The sequence below is a fragment of the Alternaria ethzedia genome, assembly GCF_023757985.1.
Source record: "Alternaria ethzedia strain BMP 0044 chromosome Unknown scaffold_10, whole genome shotgun sequence".
Taxonomy (NCBI): domain Eukaryota; kingdom Fungi; phylum Ascomycota; class Dothideomycetes; order Pleosporales; family Pleosporaceae; genus Alternaria; species Alternaria ethzedia.
The window spans coordinates 112833-131137 of NW_026056203.1; the positions used below are offsets into that span (position 1 = coordinate 112833).

Below are 18305 nucleotides of genomic sequence, written 5' to 3' on the forward strand. Positions count from 1 at the left end.
GATGTTTCAGCTTTCTGTAGGCAGCAGACCCACAAGGAGCCTCTTCTCTTCAACTCACCTCACTACATCTCTTTCCTTTCTCTTTTCTCTTGTCAATACCCGTCGGATACGACAGCTGGGCGGTTTCTTCAATTTTAGCGAGTTCGAGCTCTTAGAAGCAGCTTCTTCTCCTCGTCGCCTAAAAGGCGTCGAGCACGATAGCGAATCATACGATCACTACACTCTCTTGGCTGTCGCTTCTTTTATGTTTGGCCTCTGATTCGTTCGGTGTCGACGTGTTCTCGCGACGCGCAACAACCATGCCGCAACTTCTTTTTTCGTCTCGCGAAGACTGCGCCACCGGTTGAAACTGAAGGTGTGCTCACTGTCGCATTGCTTTGCCCCAGTCGTGCCGAAGCGAAGCAAACTATTCAGAGGTCGTCGACTGCTTTATTTCGGGCAATTGAGATTTCACGGAAAGATACTGCCGAAGCGGTCATCATGCGGTGAGATCATTAAATCGGGGGCTGGTTCGTCATGCCGTGTGCATTGAACATCGTCGAAATGAACAGACAGGTTGGTGGTGTGGAAGAGTTGGAGCATGGTGCGACGGCAGAACTTTGCTTTTCTTCTATCCCAGCTGGACCCTGAGTTTGTCGCTTCATCATCGCAGATTGGGCTGGCGGTCGGTCTGTGCAGCGAGCATGTCGTCATTCTGCCAACTTACCTCTGTTCTACGCAACCTTCCATCGCAGCTGCAATTTCCATCCAGTGGAGGCTTGAACATGTTTCCGCCCAGAGCTGGACGGTGAGTTGTCAGGCTCGCGGAAAGGCCAGCGCAGCGATGTTCCGGCACGGGATGACGTCCACGCCGCAATGTATACGGGCATACGGCGCAGCGGACGTCAGATACCGAATCATGACCTTGTCGCAATGTCGCAATGCCGGAATTGGTGTCTCATACAACGAGCGCATTTGCGATATTGTCGGGCATAGGAGCTTTTTCAAGAGTCAGGAACCACTCCCGAGTATTTGGGCGGCTGGGCCTCAAACGGTGGCTTGGAGGCTAGCGACAGGGCTGAAGGCCAAACCTCGGCACCAATCCACTGGCACCAGCGACAGGCTGCATACAGCTGCAGCATGATGTCTGCAGACAGCTGTTCACCGCTTCTAGCGCCTGCGGTGTGGATTTAGTGATTGCGAACATGCGACGCATGAAGGAGGCACAACTCAGCGGCAATTGAAGCTGTGAATAGCAGCAGCGCTCTCATCGCTGGCGGTTACCTGGACTACAGATATGCCAGGGGTAAAGATTAATAAAAAATCAACGCTCCGGTAGCAGACCCTCGTCTCAAACGTCACAGCGGCGCTCAGTGCTCCGCCGCACGACCGTTGCCGTTCAAACTTACCTCATTGATGCTCCTTTAGGCCTGATGAGGCTTGCGAATCGCCCATCTGGCTTCGAGAAAGCATGCTAGCCTGGCCCCTTCCCGTTTAATGCCAACGCACCGTGCAGCGCCTGCCCCAGCTATGCCTTCCTTCACCTGTACAAACGAAGTCAAAAGTGCCCAAAGGCACGCAGGGACCTGCAATCGCGTCGCTTGCTATTATAAGCAGTAGGTACCTCATCCCTTCCCTAAAGCATTCGCTGTCCCCATTGTTCTCTGCAAACAATTCACTTTCAATCCGCCAACATGTGGTCGTCGCTAGTGCTACCACTGCTCGCGCTTTCCTCGCTCACCGTCACAGCCCTCCCCAAAGGTCAACGTTGCAATTGCGAGGAACACCCAGTATGCATCATTGGCGCGGGCCCTGCCGGCCTAGCTGCTGCCGGCCGGTTAGAAGCGAAGGGCATCAAGGCAGTCATGTTCGACCGTCAAGATGAAGTTGGTGGTAAATGCCAGGCTTGGTATGATGACCAGTAAGTGTTACACAGCGTCCGCCCCCAAGCGCATTAGGCGCGGCTGACCACCCTTCCAGAGGCATCTTCCACCCACTCGGCGCCGCCTTCCTCTCCAATGCGTCGTACCCGAACACCATCGACATCCTCAACCAGACCAATGTCTCCATCGAGCCGTTTGCGCTTGCCGGCGCGCGCGAAATGTACCGCTACAATTACACCAACGGCGACATCATGGTCAACCCCGCCCTGACCCCGCAGTTCACCGCGCAGGTATCTGCAGAAATTCCGAGGTACATTCAGCTGTGGACGCAGCGCTTCCGACCGATTAGTGTCGTGAACTACAAGGTACGACACCCGTTGTGGTGCGCCGTTGCACAAACCCGGGTAGGCTAATGCAGGAACAGAATGGTGTACCAGACGAATTCACCGTATCCGGCGCAGAATGGTTCCGCCAGAACAACTTCACTGCGCTGCCCATTCTGCTCGTAAACCCCGTTGCGCTCTACGGTTATGGCGATATCAACATTGTCCCAGCAGTACGTCATCATTCTCCAGAAAATTCTTGCAGGGATCGCGCATGCAGGACGCTAACGTGTGATTAGCTGTACATACTGCAGTACTTCACCCCGGATATCCTCACGGCCTTTATCGGCTTACACAGCGTGTACTACATGGACTTCCACAAGATGTTCGTCGAGTACGCCAAGAACCAGCTGTGCAAGACGCCTATTCACACTTCTTCGGAAGTCCGTTGCGTCGACCGGTCCGGCGACCACCCTATCGTGTCTTACACTACACCTATGAAGAACGGCAGCTACGTCTCCTGGGAGAAGCAAGAGTGCTCATCTGTCATCTTCGCATTTCCGCCAAGCATCGAGAACCTTGAGCGCGTAGGTGTAGACATGACAGAGCAGGAGCACGACACCTTCAACAACATCACGACGCACCAATACTACTCTTCCGCCGTAGAGCTCGAACTCCCCTTCGGCGTCTCCTACATCGCCAACAGCACCGACGAGACAGTCCCGCCACCGAACGACGGCGAGCCCGTAGCCGTCCTCCACCTCAGCAAAGAATCCAACGTCTCCGTAGCCTGGTCCTGGGGCCCATACGACTTCCAAACCGAAGCCGCAGCCGAGAACCTCCTTATCGACAGCTTATCCAAGGTTAACAAGGACCCGCGCAATGCCACGGAGCCATCGCAGCCCTTCTGCGAAGACGACGTCAAGGCCTTCAAGAAGTGGGACTACTTCCCGCATTTCGAGGGCGATGCGCTATCCAACGGCGCCTACGCCAAGCTTAACAAGCTGCAAGGCCAGAAGAAGACGTACTACGCGAGTGGACTCAGCGGCATGGAAATTGTCGAGTGGGCCATTCGCGGTGGACGTGACGTTGTCGACACGTACTTCTAAGTGCTGTTACGAATTTCCTTGATTGCTCGATTACGACATTGGTGCACGGTATTCGGATGAAATGTCGTGCTGAACTGGACCTCCGACCGTTTGCGACATCTGCGCGTATATACCTGGAGGATACTTGTTTGTTTATCTTTTTGTTTTCTGTTTTCTATTGCCTGTTGTTCGGACGATGATATCACGGCTGGATTTCTGTTTCCCGTTTTCTGCGCGCTTTAGATGATGATACCTACACGCCTTCGATGAGCGTCATGATCAGTTGTTCCTGGAGGGTTCTGCAATATGATTGCGGATCGGAGGAACTTTACGATTATGACCTGCATATGCCCCCGCGGAGGGGGCTTTTTAATGGTAATTACGAGTTTCATTCTGGTTTAGAAAGAGACGGATTGCATTAGGTGGAGATGAGTAAGTGTAGGTGATCGATGGTTAATCGTTGATCGATCATAGATACCTTCACTTACTCGTCCCAAACTAATCCGAGTAGATGTAGATACGTAGATAATTGAGCTTGAACTAAAATGTATATCTCACCACGATCGTGGCTCCCCGCTTTCTCTTACCTTCTCTCCAAGACTGCACGGATCCTGTACAGTACTACATTGCATCAAGAACAAAAAATATATAAATAGCTGGACTCGCGACGACTCGAACGTCGATCTCCCACTCCACCCTGAGCCTCATGTTGCATCCGGGGGGATCCAACATGAGGCTCCATACCAGAGGCATGGGGCTACTTAAAGCCTCTTCGACGTGAAACGTATGGTGTAGGCGCTCTACCGTTGAGCTACGTATCCTTGAGTGGTGATTGTTGGAGGGTTGCTGGTCTAGGCCGTAAGTATAGTAGCATAGCAGTATGAGAGAGGTGAGAGAACTCGAAAGAAAAGAGCAACTGTCTTATGAACGGTGATCGGGTGCTCTGTAATATTTAACTCCAGATACCAGGCTGCAGTTGCTATGTTTCGATTATTTGAATGCTATCTAGATATGGCAAAGACTAAGTTCAACCATGCCCCCAAAAATATATCACACACTCTCTTACTCTCCCACATATCCCTTCTTACTCTGTTTTACGAAAGCTAAACAACAAAAAAGACGCGGTACGACTCGAACGTACAATCAGCCACTACAATTGCAACGTCGCGATTCGAGATGACCATTGACTCCCTACCACGAGAGCTGCAGCTAACGGATAGGGTCGTGGGTGCCTTGCCATTAGACCACACGTCTCTGGTGGCCACCAGGTTCTGATGGGGGAGGGGATGGTAGTAGGGGATATACTTGCAACAGATGTGTGGTGAGTATGTGTGATATAGTCTTGGTAGTAAGTAAGACAAGAGACCCAGAGGCTGTGGGAGTCGGCATAGAGATGCACACGTGTGGAGTCACTGACTTACGTGCACCCAAGAGGCCACTCGGTCTGCGGACATGCCCTGACCCAGTCTTGAGTACCAATGCTGCGCCGATTGCGAAGTGCAGACTGTATGATTAGCATCACTATCCATCTCTGTATATGCGGAGATTCCGCAGATTACACATGTTTCAAGATTCCGGAATCACATTATCACCATCATACCAGCCCAGCGCTGCCACTGCTCTCGTGCTATGCGTTAAGACCAAGATGTGTGTAGCAGCCTCCAACACCATCACAAACCAGATGTAGCACTCAAAAACCAGTCACAACAGACGTCAGTCTCCCACCCTCGTGTATTCTCAACCCATCGTTCTATTTTCGTAACAATCTGACGTCGATTCCGTCAGTGCTAACTGTGGGTCAGTGTAGGGGAAACGGCGTGGGTCTAGGTCCAGCCCAACACGAGGAAGACGCGTGTTGCTTACAAGCCCCCTCCCCTCACGGACGTGCTCGAACGTTATATAACTAGACCGTTTCACCTTGAACGTCTCTTCATCTTCGGGCTTCAACTTCAGGCACACTTATCACAGGGTCTTCCATCTTTCTGCGTCGACTGATTAAATATTAAGCTACTACGGATTACTATCTACCCAACATCCATCATCCATCCGGCCACATCCACATCCACGTCCTTGAATCCACCACCAAACCATACAACTACGATAAACCCAGCCGGAGAAGCCACCGCATAAAGATGCATCAATCCACCCTGCCATTCCTCCCGTCCCCTCGTCAATCAACAAAAAAGTCAAAAAGGTATATTGCGAATCATTTTCCCCAAGAAGGATAAGAGCATCGCGTCGTAAAGAAACGTTAGAGTGAAGAAAGGAGCAACCAGCCGCTACCGTACTCAGCGGTCCAGTGCTACGAAGGTACAGTAGCATGTTGGTAGGCCAAGGTATGTCTACAAAGCGAGCATGGCAAGCATGACCGCAGCGCCAAGACCGGCGCCGACGGACATCTTGGAAGCTGCACCTTCGAAAGGAGGGGATTCTGGGGAGGGTGAGGCACTGCCGCTGGGGCTCAGTGAGACGGTGACGCTGCCGGTGGCGCTCATGGTAGGCATGGCAATGGTGCTGTTGCTTCCGGTGGGGTAGGGAGTGACCATGGCAGAGCTGGATGTCTCAACAACACTGCTGCTCTTGGCGACGTACGCGCTCGACGACGATGATGGGGTAGGTGTAGGCGTAGGTGTCGGTGTGACCATGGCCGGGTAGATCTCGGGCAGCAGGCTCTGGACGTCGGTGGGGAGCGCTTGGTACCAGGCTGGTGTGTTGCCAGCAGCGAGCGAGGAAGCCATCTCAGCGGCGAACGCAGACGACGAGGCGATCGCATAGGCGACTTGGTCGGAAGGGATCGCCTGCGCGAGCTCCATGAGGACGGACGACTGGACTTCGGGCCTACGTCACTAGCATGTTAGCATGGATCTACATTGTAGTCATGATAATTATCGCGGGTAAGCCGCGTGGAGTTCGCGTCGCGTTTGCGGGTGAGGCAGCAACCGCAAGATGAAAAGATGTGGAGAACGGTAGGTATAAACTTACGCAACACCCTGAGCGGTCACGCCCATAGCAAGCGCACCCAACGCCAACGTGATAGTGTTGTACTTCATCTTGATAGTCTTGTCTCGTGTTGAATGATCGTAATTACAGCGAGTGTGTTTAGGGCTTTCGTATGACGTGTTGGACAGCAACGGACCGACAGAACGTTGAGTTTAATAAGAGAGTGTGGAGAAAGTCTGCTTGATGATGACGACGCGACAGACAGACTGACAGTAAAAACTGCAGGGAGCAAAAAAGTGTAATGAGCGTAAAGGTTCGCGGTAACGAAGTGAGAGCGAGAGATGAGAAGGGAGGATCCCCGGCTGTATTTGAAACTATGGGCACAGGGCTCACGCGCTCCCTTCACGATAGGTTTGCTCTACTCGCTTGTGTGTTATTCCATCCCCTTGGGGGAACGGGGGCCAGTGGGAAAAGCGGCTAACGGATGGGGAAAAAATAAGATTACTACACCAATCCTGTGACGGGGCCTGAGGCGGGCGACGCAGAATGGTAATTGGAATGGGGATATTGGCAGCGCAAGCGAAAGTGATTCGCTGATCGCGGTAACTCCTTTATGCTGTCCTGTTTCTGTTTGGTTGGGGCCCTCCAGTTTTCTTGCGACGTTTGACAGTTTGACGGTTTCTTTTCTTTTGCACGCACCCTGTTTGTTCGCCCGCTGGATGGCCATGACAACTCCAGACACGAGGAGATCGTGATCACGCGATAGCCTCGCCGGCGTGCGATGGCGGTTGGCGGCGCTCAGGGCAAGGTGTCTCATCTCCTTGAAGCGCGGAGAAGCTTCTGAGCAGGCCAATCAGAAGCGTCAACCACGTCGCTAGTGGAAGGGTCAAATTTCCACTTTTTAAGCATGGCAGGGGTTCGCGCTGCCGTCTCCAGGGCAGCCCACATGGCCTCAATTCGTGTGCTGCAGGGACGGATGAGGTGCATATCGTGTTCTTCGCAGCCTCGTTCTGTCGCGCGCGTGGCCTGCGCTGCGTCATGAGTGCGCTCACGGACTCAGCGCGGAGGTGTTCCTCTAGGTAATATGTGTATGGAAAATCGCCAATCCCATAGTTCGTTGCGATATGCCAAGGGAGGATTGCCAAACTGAAAACTGACAAGCGACACTGCACATCGCAATTAGTCGCCGGCAATTCGGCACTACTGCCCAGATAGCAGAACACCAAGCGCCGTTTTCCCATCTGCCGTCAAGACATCGTGAACTTGGCCATCATGGTTGATCTGCATAACACATTTCGTTTATAACGGAACACATGTTCTTCTGGTCATACCACCGTCGAATAACGGCTGGCGATTACTTTCACAAGTGCTCATCCACGGCGCAGGACTAGATCTGGTCGAAGCCGACGAGGACCGTTGGTAGTCAGGGTCAAAGATAAAGCGCAGGTCTCGCTATCTCGCCCTATTACGTTACGTACTATCGTTTCACTCACAACGCGATTCACGAACGACTTCTGCAACGATAGTACCTTTCTCGGAAATGCTGATGCATTATAATAGCGTATACAGCTATATCTCAAGAGCTTGGGCGAAGATAATCGAGATCTACGGCACTCATCTACCGACAGAACATTTTAGATGAGGCTGGAACGATGCACATAGCTTCGCAATATCACCGAAGCGCCAATCCATCTTTCCTCAATCCTCCATCTCCCTGGCGCGTGATACTCCAGCGACGGCAGTATGGTTCTGGCCACCGACGGACTGACCGCATTCCGGACAGCGCGCTTGCTGCATGGGCATACCGCATTCTCCAATGGCGAACTGCACTGTGTTAGGTTATGATATTCCAGATCGGAGAGGAGAAACTTACTGGATGGCCGTTCACACACTTGTACCAATGCCCAGAGTGAGTCGCAATACCGCCACGTCCGCTAACCATGGCCTTCTTGATAGACTCCAATTCTTCCTTGGATACTGCCTCGTAGAACTCCTTGCTGAGCATCTTTGATGCGGCGACGACAGCTTGTCGCAAGTTATCCCGTCCACTGAAGGAACTCTCGCAAAGCGTGTCCGCCTTTGACAACAGGTCCTTGGCGGTGTTGCGGTAGCTCATGGCCTTTTCGCGATCGTTGTTCTGACCAGACTGAGCACTACCAAAGAACTGGGCGATTCGAGCGTAGTGCAGTGTAGCCTCGACCGCAAGTTTAGGCAGACTCTCACGTATGCAGTCATCGATGAGCATCTTCGTGTCTTCGAGGAATTGATCCGTCTTGGCGACCGGTGAACCACTGGGAAATTTGAGAGGTAAGGTACTCTGGAAATGCTTCTGATCCACAGTACGCATAATCTCGAAGTTCTCCTCTAGCACCAAGCAGCGTACCTTGATTTCGAGCAGGCCGCCGCCGAGGGTGATGCGTTGATCGCGATCGCGTTTAGCAGACTTTTCGGAAGAGTCGATTGTCAACCTTGCGAGCTCAACATCCAGTGGTTCACTTCGGGCCATACTATGCACGGTCGCCTGGTGCAGCTTGTACGTCGGTTGGTGTCGGATACCCATCCTATACTGGAAGGCCTTGACTGCGTTCAGCAGCTTAACAGTATCTCGTGCACGGTTCCCAATCTCGTCGTTGATGGACTGCATGGTGAACTCGTGAGCTTCCTGACCGCGGAGCTGGACTGGCTTATCAGGAACAACCGACATGCGCGACTTTTCGAGCTCCTTCCTGATTTCCATGAGCTGGCCTTCTAGCTGCTGCAGATCTTGTTGACCGTTGACGATGAAGCGCTTGGACATCTCATCGATGACAGCTCGGTTGATGAGTCGGTTGTACCGCTGTGTGACATACTGCTTGACAGGCTCTCGACAATTCGGGCATTGTGGAATCGACGCGGAAAGCTCGGCGTCCTCAATCAATCCGGTGAAGGCGCCCGTCTTCGCATCAACGCTATACACGTCTTTGAGGCTGACTAGTCCGTCCAAAGTTTCGGTGGTGAAGAAGTGACCGCAACCGAGAACGACGATGGGCGATTCATTCAAATCGACATCAGCATATCGAGACATCATGATCATGTCTGGCTGCTCGTCTGGCTTCATGCCACAATCTTGACAGTAATCGACTGGACATGCTTCACCGCAGATGCTTGGACACTGATGACCGCACGGGAGAAGCTTGGTGCATCGCTCGTCGCATGGTAAGCGGCTACACGGGGCCGAGCAAGGCATGTTGCAATCGCCTTGATGCTCGCAGGACCATGTACAAGGCTCAACGCACGGAGCACAGGGCTCGTGGCACCTCTGTGGACACTTGGTATGTTTGCAACGTACCTAAATGAGATTAGAATGATGTTCAAAGATGTCTAGGGATTACTTACTTCGCAAGCGGCTTGACATAGACCGCAATCCGTACCGTCGTGACATCGGCGATTGCAGTCGTGGTTGCAGGTTCCATGCTTTCTGCCACAGGTCTTCCTGCAAGTAGCGTGCTTCACCACCGGCTGATCGTACATATCCTTGGTATTGCACTGAGCGCAGGTTCCAGGGCATGGATGACCACACGACAGAGGCGTGTTGCAGAGTGTAGGGCACTTGAAGTCTTTCTTGGAGACATCTACCGAGCACTTCAAGACTACATCGTGCTCGCAGCCAGGTACACGCTTCGAGATCTTGACGTCGCAGGGTATGCGAGTAGGATTCTGGGTGAGATGACAGGCGACGCCGTGCTTGACATGACCACACGGAAGCTGTACGTGGTCCATCAAGATCATACATCTCCCACAAGGCTCTCCACATGTAGCCTTCTGGCATGCATGGTCGCATGGCTGATGCCGGCGCTGGCACGGCTGCTCGCAAAGGAAAACCTCATGCATGGCTTCCGAGTGGCATCGGGCCCCACATTGATGGCCGCAGTCGAGGCGATCGACGCACGCTTCCCTACAACCACCTTCAGGACTCAGCTTGTGAAAGTCGTCGGGCTGCTGTACTTGGGCGTCGGTATCAGGGTGTCGAGGGCAACGCAAAGCCAAAGCCTTTCCAACCGATTCAGTCGCACGTAGCATTCCGATGACTTTCTGCCACATCTCGACACTAGAGTAGGTGTCTGCATTGCCTATGAGGTACATACCATGTTGAGCGCGACTCAGCAAGACATTGATTCGGTTTGTCGTCTTGAGAAAGCCAACGTTTTGGCGGTCGTTACTCCGCACAAGAGAGACAATGATGATCTTGGCTTCTTCTCCTTGAAAGTTGTCGACCGTAGCGACTCTCAGTAACTCCGACAATTGCTTTTTCTCCAGCGGCTTCCCTTGATAACTCTCGTGGGCAGGTACTGTGGTCTTCGATGTATCGTCATCCTCTACTGCGAAACCGTCCCTCTCAAGCGCTTCTCGATCGCGATCGCTGAGGCAGATCTCAAAATCGCTACTCATAGCGCCGCGGAGCTTCTGAAGCTGGCCAGTGTATGGAGTCAGGACTGCGATATCATCAGGCTTGTAGACGCCCTGCCGAACGATATGCCGGACCAAAGCATGCACCATCTTGACTTCCCATAAGTTGGACTTGGACTTCGTATCGTGTGTATCTGCACCCTTCTCGTTTTCGAAATTGGTGTGGTCGAGCCAGAAGACGTTGCGGCGCATCCCAACAACATCCGGCAGCTCGATGGTAGACGGATGGTCCTTGAGCTTATCATAGATTGTTTCGCGAATCAGCGAAGAGATTTGCGGGCGCATTCGACGCTGTACATTCAGTTGAGCAACAGGCATCAGAGGCCGCCCGGGCTCACCGATCGAGAGTCGCTCGAACTGACTCCTATCGAGCGCGTGAAGCTTTCCTCGCTCGCTCTCGAGCGACAAGTCGCGGAAGTTGCTGACAGAGGGCCGAAGCTGCTCGTGATCACCAATCTGGATCAGATGCTCAACATCGGGAAGCATCGCCGAGATCATGTGACTCTCCATGACCTCACCGGCTTCTTCACAGATGATCACCTTACACTTCACCTGCTGGAGAACGGAGATACGCTTTGCCAAGCCGGACGTGGTAACCCCAATGACATCAGCCTCTTCTAGTAGTCGTCGGTTCAACTCCTCATGGATGTTGCTCAATTGGCGTTGAGTCTTGGCTGCACTATTGACGATTTCGAAGAGCTCGCCGACCTTATTTCCTTGAGCTTGCGAGACCCAGGAGGCGACAAGTGCGCTCCTCTCAAGCATTGACAGAGAAAACACGCTTGTAGTCGCCTGGCGAATTATTTGCTGTAAGGCGCCCTGAGGTAATAAGGATTGGCCATAGGCCTCAGTACCGGCGATCCATACATCGAATGGATGGCGACCGGCTGTTTTGAAGCCCTCGTCATCGACAGAACGAAACTGATTGTAGATCTTCGGATGTTCCTCTTGAATAAAACCTTTAAGCTTGTGCCAGTCCGGACGTTTCGACAAGCCATGGAGACCACCAAAGAGCATCTTGGCCTCCTTCTCATTCTGATCCAGATCCTTGTAGTTCATTGCCGCCATATACTTCTCGGACTTGGTCTTCGTCTCCGATTCGCCGACGGTGCGCAGATTATGGTTAAGAAGCTTCTTGGACTTGCTCATACCACCGACACGGATGAGCTTGTGAACGCCGATGTCGATTAGGTGTTCGAGAAACTGATCCAAGGCGTGGTTCGTATAGCATACGATGATTATAGGTCCGAGATCGCGGTTCTTCTTAATTTCCAGTAGTATCCGCATGATCTGAAGGCCCAGAAAGCTCTTTCCTGTCCCTGGGGGCCCTTGGATGAAGGCAAACTCTCGTGTCAGCGCAGCAATCAGCGCGCGACACTGCCCACGATCAAGTTGCGTCCTGGCTTCCAGCTTGTTAAGTAGGGCCTGATCGTCACATGATGCTGTCGGCTCGATGGAGAACGAGTCCTCTTTGTCACCTTCTTTCAGGAGAGCGGCGACGGGGAACTTGAAGCCAGAGGCACGCGCGTATAGAGGCGGAGGAATTCTGTGAGTCCTAATTGTCGATATACGGTCATTGCATTTGTCTGGAACGATCCACGGCCGAAACGGTAGACGATTGAGTCGCTGCATGGCTTGTAGACTCTCCAACGTGGGCGAAAAGGTTGCGGGCATGACTTTGGGAAACTCTAGTAGGATGCCGCGGGTTGCTCCGATGTTGGCCTGCATCAGCATCTTTACTGTCGCTCGATCTTGTGTTACCAGGCTAGCCGTCATGTAGGCCAATTGACTGTGGTGTGTCAAGCTGTACTCCTTTGTTGGATCAGTGTCCTTATTTGAGACAGTAAGGAAAATGTGTTGAACGACGTTATCCTGGATCCATATGAAGGACAAAAGCGACCCTTCGTCGAATCGCCTTGACTCCTCCCACCAATTCACCTTTTGGCTAACACTCCTCTTGCGGACTATCGCAGGCTGCAAGAATTCCATCTGAGCTTGCAACCCCATTCGTTTGTCGAGCGTGACGTAGCTGACGCGAGCACTGGTGTACTGATTGGCGCGCATATCGCCTAGGTTGAGATTGGGGTGGAGCAGCATGTTGGAGTCTTGAGATACCGCGTGCATGATTCCAGCCAATGAACCCTTCAGCTCACCGAAGATATCGTGGCGCAACAGGCGGAAGTAAGTATCAATGTGGCGTTGCACGCGATCTTCAAGGAAGTGTGGCTGGTCGGGATCGGTATAGGGCAGGAATTCCTTCGCATCGCTTACGATCTCATCCCGGGTCGGGAAGATTACCATGTCGCCAATATCTTTCTTGTCGTTGTCAAAGCGGTCCGAGGGGACTACGATGTCTCTTGGGTAGAATGATACAGGGTCGCCAGCATAGTTGTCGTCTTCAACCCCGTTGTCACCGGTGGTTTCGGCGAGGAGTCCGTGAGCTCTAGCTACCAGGGCTCGAATATCATCGAGGCGATTGCTTGTCCGTGTTGAGGTATCTGGCGACACCAAGTCCTTGTAGAGGTCGCTCACAGCCTGAATAGAGTCTACCAGCGGTGTGATCTCATCGTTGAACCGGGCTCTGCGCTCACGTCTCAATAGCTCGAAGAGAGCCGTCGCCATGGCGAGAAGCGTCGTTTCGTGGTCCTTGGTAGGTGCCGAAGAAGATGTTCGAGCTGCCACCAGAGCCTTGCAAACCCGCTGGAGATATGAGACTGCAGTCCGCCCACCGACACCACCGAAGAGGTTGTAGATGGAACCGACGTGGGTGTCAACCGCGAGACATCGAAGGAGTGAGGAATTCGTGAGCGTAAGCAGGAAATGGCGGGCGTTGCTGAGGAAGGTGTCGTAGTCCGAGCCGACAACCTTTGAGTTTAGAATGGCGAGAATGTGACGATGACCACTCTCGTCGTCCGAGTCATCGTTGAGATCCTGTGGGAGCTGCTGACGCCAGTCTCGGTCTCCAGCTTCAAGTATACCGTAGGCGCCTTCCCAAAGACGTCGCATGGTGGTTGGATCAGTCTCCGCCTCACCAAGGCGGCGCTTCCATGAGCTGTATGACTTTCGTGCCTCCCTCTGCTCTTCCGTCTCTTTGACTCTGGCAGGCTTCGATGCATGCTGTGAGGTTCCGTCGCGCCTGCCATTATTGAAACCACCACGACCGCGACCGCGATCTCCGCCTCTGCCGCCTCTTCCACCACGGCCGCCCCGTGGGTTACGTCCGCCGCCGCGTCCAGACATCGTGAATTCGTTCAGGTGTTGATCTGAGCGAGATTTGCGAAGATGTGTCGCTGTTGGGGCTGTGTCCGCGACAATTCCTGCTGGGAAGGAGCAATTGTGTATCGTCTGTGCGGACGCTAACCACTAAAAAAGCTGCGTGGTGAGAGGTGAAGGTGAGATATCGACTGTTCTTATCAAAGCGGTGGAACAGCGGGGCACCAGTCAAGGACGAACAAACACGCGTGCATACTGCACCTGCATGCGGGTACCTACATCAGCCAATTCGAGCGTGTCAGTATTCCAGCCTTGCAGCATGCCCAGGCAGACACTGCAAACTGACGCAACGATAATCATGAAAGGAAGGAGCAAGCAAGAATGAGCCGTGAAGAAACCAATCAAAGAGAACGGGAAAGAAACGTGATATCAAATGCATCGATAAACTCCACCGTGATGGTACTGGTATACTCACAAGAACGCCAGCTATGCAACACCTCCCCACACTATCTCTTCCCACGCCCACATTACTTCGTCCCAACATCCGGAAACAGAACCTGCACCATCTCGTCCAGAAGCGTAAAGGCAATATGGGTACTGCATCCTCGTTAGAATCATCCACTCAAGAACCACTCCGTAAACTTACTTCAACCGGGTATTATTGATAGTCCCCTCAATCTTCTTCGCCGCCAACTGCGCATTCTGCCTCCCCACAACACTACTCGCCAACTCCGGGACGAGAGTGCTCAGAACCTCGCTCGCCGCCTTCCTACTGTTCTCTTTGTCTTTGCTGGTACGTTCGACACCGACTTTCATCCTGCCGTTTGGCCACATGCTATCTTTCAGTGTGTCGATGTATTTGACGATGTTGTTCTCTGAAAGCAGATTGTCGAAAGACTCGCGGACTTTGCGCTCAATGGTGCCTCCGAGGAGTTGGTGCAAGACTACGACGACGGCACGGCCTCGGAGCCAGTTGTTCTCGCGGTTTAGTTCGAACGTTTCGAGGAAGATGTCGCAGATTGGTTTTACGAAGGGTTCGAGCTCTTTGTTTTCGAAAGCGAGGAGCTCTGCTTCTGCTTCTGCATCATTGTTGGGTTCGCCCGCGACCAGGACGCCGGAAGAAGACAGGTTGCCCGGTTGGGCGGTCGCGCCGTTTGTGTTGGCAAGCTGGGTGGTCGCGGCTGATATGAGGTTCTGGCCTGCGACGGATAGCTGATCGAGGACGGGTATGTTGCCTAGGAACTCTTCCATACCATCCGCGACTGAGTTGTAGATGCGAGTTACGAAGTCGTTGGAGTTTGGATCCTGGTTTCGCAAGGCATCGGCGGGGCTGATAGCAGCTTGCGAGAGGAAGGCGCGTAGTTCGCGGCTGCGGCATACAGCTGGAATGAGGAGAAGCTCCCTTAAATACTTCTCAAGCCCAAGCCTTCTCTTGTGCAGGAAGTCCTTTTGGAGTTTCAGCATCATCTGCCGGCGCGGGAATTCCAGATTTCGGACTTGCGGAAATTTGGCGCGGAGTCGTTTGTTTAGTTCGTGGAACTCGCTATATCGTCGTGAGACGACCCAAGTAGCGGCAGGCATCTGGTCGCCGGCACGTCGTCGTACTTCGATGACGTACATAGCATACTCCTTGCCGTCTTCCTCTGTGCCGACCATGATCGATTGAATGAACACAGTCGCGCGTCCGTACAAGCTGTTGTCGCTTTCTTGAACGATGTACTGCTGACGCTGTAACTCTTTTCTCTGTATCTCTCGCTGAAGGCTGGCTTTCGATTTTCGCAAGATCCTCAGTTCTGCAGCGTTGTTTGTCAACTCAGCTTTCGATGTAAGCGAGTCGACGATAGACTCTTGGGATACCAGGCGCTCAATATCAGCAGTAAGCGCATCGATAGCCTCGGCGAGACCCAGGTCTCCAGGCGCCGCCTCGTGGATCTCTTCCTCCTCTGCTTTGCTCCTCGGGACTGGGTCATCGATCTCGTCCTCCATAAACCTTTCTTCATCGCCGAACAGATCATCATCAAAGACACCGCGCGTTCTGGGCTCCCCAACTAAGCCAAGAGACGCTATGCTTGGCTTGAGACTGTCTTTGCTTTGCTGCAATTGTGATTGTGGGGCTGGGGACGACGCTCGTGGTAGATCGACGGATCCTCGCATGGAAACACTATCCAGTGGCGATTTCAGACCTGGCTCGTAGAATATTGAACCCTCAGGCTCGTCCATAATGTCGATGATGGCGGCCTGCATAGCATCGACGACCTGCGTGTTGTTGCCATTGGAGCGGTCATGACCAAAGTCTGAGTTGAGGCTTGCGGTCGAGTGTGCGAGAGGGTCTGAGTCGTAGTCCTCGTCGAAGAGAGGTGCGCGTGTAGATGATGACCTATGTACATCCAAAGAACGCCGTGCAGGTGGCTCGGCGTTTTTGACGGTTCCTTGGCTCTTGAGGTCTGATGACGATGCGACAGCTCGACGCAAGTCTCCTTGTGGTATCTGCAATGCGCTCTTCTGCCTTGACTGGGTGCGAATCATAGCAGGTGGAGCCGCAGACGAATTGTCGAGTGTTTGCGCCACAGTCCTCGTATTTACACTGCTGTTCTGAGCGTTCGCCGCCTCGTCCATGGCCAACCACTTGTAATACAAGTTGGACTTCTTGAACCTTCGGAAGTAGGGTTCCTGTAATTGTTCGTACGCCGCCGTCTGAGCTTGGAGCAAAGAACGTCGCGCATTATGATACTGCTGCGGAGTCGCCTTCCGCCCGGCTTTGAGAAACTCAGAGACCGCTTGTCGAGCTTCGGGGAGTATCTTCAACTCCGGGTTCGACAAATATCCGTCGTAGATCTGCGCCAGGTCTGCACGGTCAGACTCTGTCCATGCAGGAAGAGAGCCTATATAGTCCGGCGCTTCTTCAGTCTCTACTTCCAGTGGATTGCGAAAACCGTCCACCACGATCCAAAACTGCACCAGCCGCATCAGGTCCGCCTGGTCCATGAACTCCATGAAGCAAGACAGTCCTGAGGCATCGTACAGCACTTCGCGCAGAGACGCATTTGCGAACTTGGACGAAGTACGCTTGTGCTTCGGCTTCTCCTGCGCAGCAACCTTTGCCCGCACCGAGCCACCGGCACTGAGGTTGGTGACCTTTGTATCCAAAATTTGTCGCGCTGTTTCCAGGCGCCGCAGATAGACAGGGTCTTGATCTTCTACCGTGGAATCCTTCCGCAATTGACTTGACACTTCGCTGCGAAATCGTCTAGCATCTGCAAGAGTGTTGGTCTGCCTAATGGCGCGTATGAAACGTTCGAACCGTCGTTCGTTATCGCCGGGCGCAAGCTTCGGAAACTGGACGTTCTTGGGGTTCTTCGGTGAGGGCGGAGCATGTTCATCGAGAGCAGCTCGAATCTTGCGGACGGTTTTCCTTTCCTGTATTAACGATCGTCCCTGGGCTTATTAGCGACGGTCTACAACGAGCTGGTAAATTCTTACGTAGCCCTCCATAAGCTGGTTCCATGTGTCTGGGTCAGCGAGCATCTGCATCACAGGAGAGAGGACTGCGCAGGCCACAAGCTCTTTGATCAGTACATTGACGGCGGGACTGGTTGACATGTTCGCAGGCATAATCTTTGGCAGTAGTCGCGTGACGATGCTTCGTAGATGTTGCTGCTGTATAGGCTTGGTATTCGAGTATGCCAACGACGCCGCCGGGTGCAACCGGCCCTCCTTGTATTTGGCTGCGATGGCCAGATCAAGCTCCTCAGAATCTGTGATGTTCCGCGACAGCTTGCGTCCGCGGACTATGCGCTCTGCCTCGTACGATGCCCGCAAGTGATCGGTGATAAGGGGTATCATGCGCGACACGACTGTCTCGACCATATCTACCGCCAGTATACGTTCCCGGATCTCGCCCATTGCAGCCCGTATCGCATTGTCAACCTCGTTGACGAAGGTTGGGCTTTTGCTGATACTGCCGTACCAGCTCTTCACGAAGTCGCGCAGTATCAGCCCAATGAGCACGTCGATGCTGTCTGATATCATGAAGGACGCAGGGTATAGCGGCTCCATCATGTACATATTCCTCATGTCCAAAGCCTCCCGCTCAGCCTTCCACCTGCCCGGCGCAACGAAGGCGACATGGCGCGGCCCATAGTCGACCTTTCCCCCGCTTCGTAGGTCTGTGTCCCAGGCGATCGTGAAGGTGAGCCATGCTAGCAGGGCGAGCGTCGCGAGTACTCCGGCGAAGAAGGCGTAGGGCAGGTAGTGCAGCTTGGGCTGCCAATGGGTCAGGTACCCCCAGGCGACGAAGACGGCGATAGCGGCGAAGACCAGATCTCTGCGCTTCACGGGGGCCATAATCGTGCGGGTGGCGCCCGTTTCTGCATCTTGAGCGGGATGGCTGAGGGTGCGGGAGGCTTGGTGTTCTTTGGACAACCCACTTTCGA

At 53.3% G+C, this 18305-nt stretch overlaps 4 protein-coding genes across 4 annotated transcripts; 1 reads left to right on the top strand and 3 right to left on the bottom strand.

Annotated features, from left to right (window-relative positions):
- Nucleotides 1-1673: 1673 nt before the first annotated feature.
- Nucleotides 1674-3294, top strand: J4E87_004961 (uncharacterized protein; the record flags this gene model as incomplete). Its single annotated transcript, XM_049376578.1, has 4 exons — nucleotides 1674-1900; nucleotides 1960-2227; nucleotides 2287-2418; nucleotides 2485-3294. The coding sequence occupies 4 exons, from the start codon at nucleotides 1674-1676 to the stop codon at nucleotides 3292-3294; spliced, it is 1437 nt and encodes a 478-aa protein (XP_049233434.1).
- Nucleotides 3295-5615: 2321 nt separating this feature from the next.
- On the bottom strand, nucleotides 5616-6323 carry J4E87_004962 (uncharacterized protein; the record flags this gene model as incomplete). The annotated part of the gene is made up of 2 exons (XM_049376579.1): nucleotides 5616-6111; nucleotides 6256-6323. The coding sequence occupies 2 exons, from the start codon at nucleotides 6321-6323 to the stop codon at nucleotides 5616-5618; spliced, it is 564 nt and encodes a 187-aa protein (XP_049233435.1).
- Nucleotides 6324-7911: 1588 nt separating this feature from the next.
- J4E87_004963 (uncharacterized protein) lies at nucleotides 7912-9341 on the bottom strand (the record flags this gene model as incomplete). Its single annotated transcript, XM_049376580.1, is given in 3 exon segments — nucleotides 7912-8037; nucleotides 8087-9318; nucleotides 9335-9341. The coding sequence occupies 3 exon segments, from the start codon at nucleotides 9339-9341 to the stop codon at nucleotides 7912-7914; spliced, it is 1365 nt and encodes a 454-aa protein (XP_049233436.1).
- An 818-nt stretch (nucleotides 9342-10159) lies between these two features.
- On the bottom strand, nucleotides 10160-18216 carry J4E87_004964 (uncharacterized protein; the record flags this gene model as incomplete). The annotated part of the gene is made up of 5 exons (XM_049376581.1): nucleotides 10160-10188; nucleotides 10338-13922; nucleotides 14021-14031; nucleotides 14519-17307; nucleotides 17353-18216. 5 exons carry the CDS (start codon nucleotides 18214-18216, stop codon nucleotides 10160-10162), a joined length of 7278 nt encoding a protein of 2425 aa, XP_049233437.1.
- Nucleotides 18217-18305: the final 89 nt, after the last annotated feature.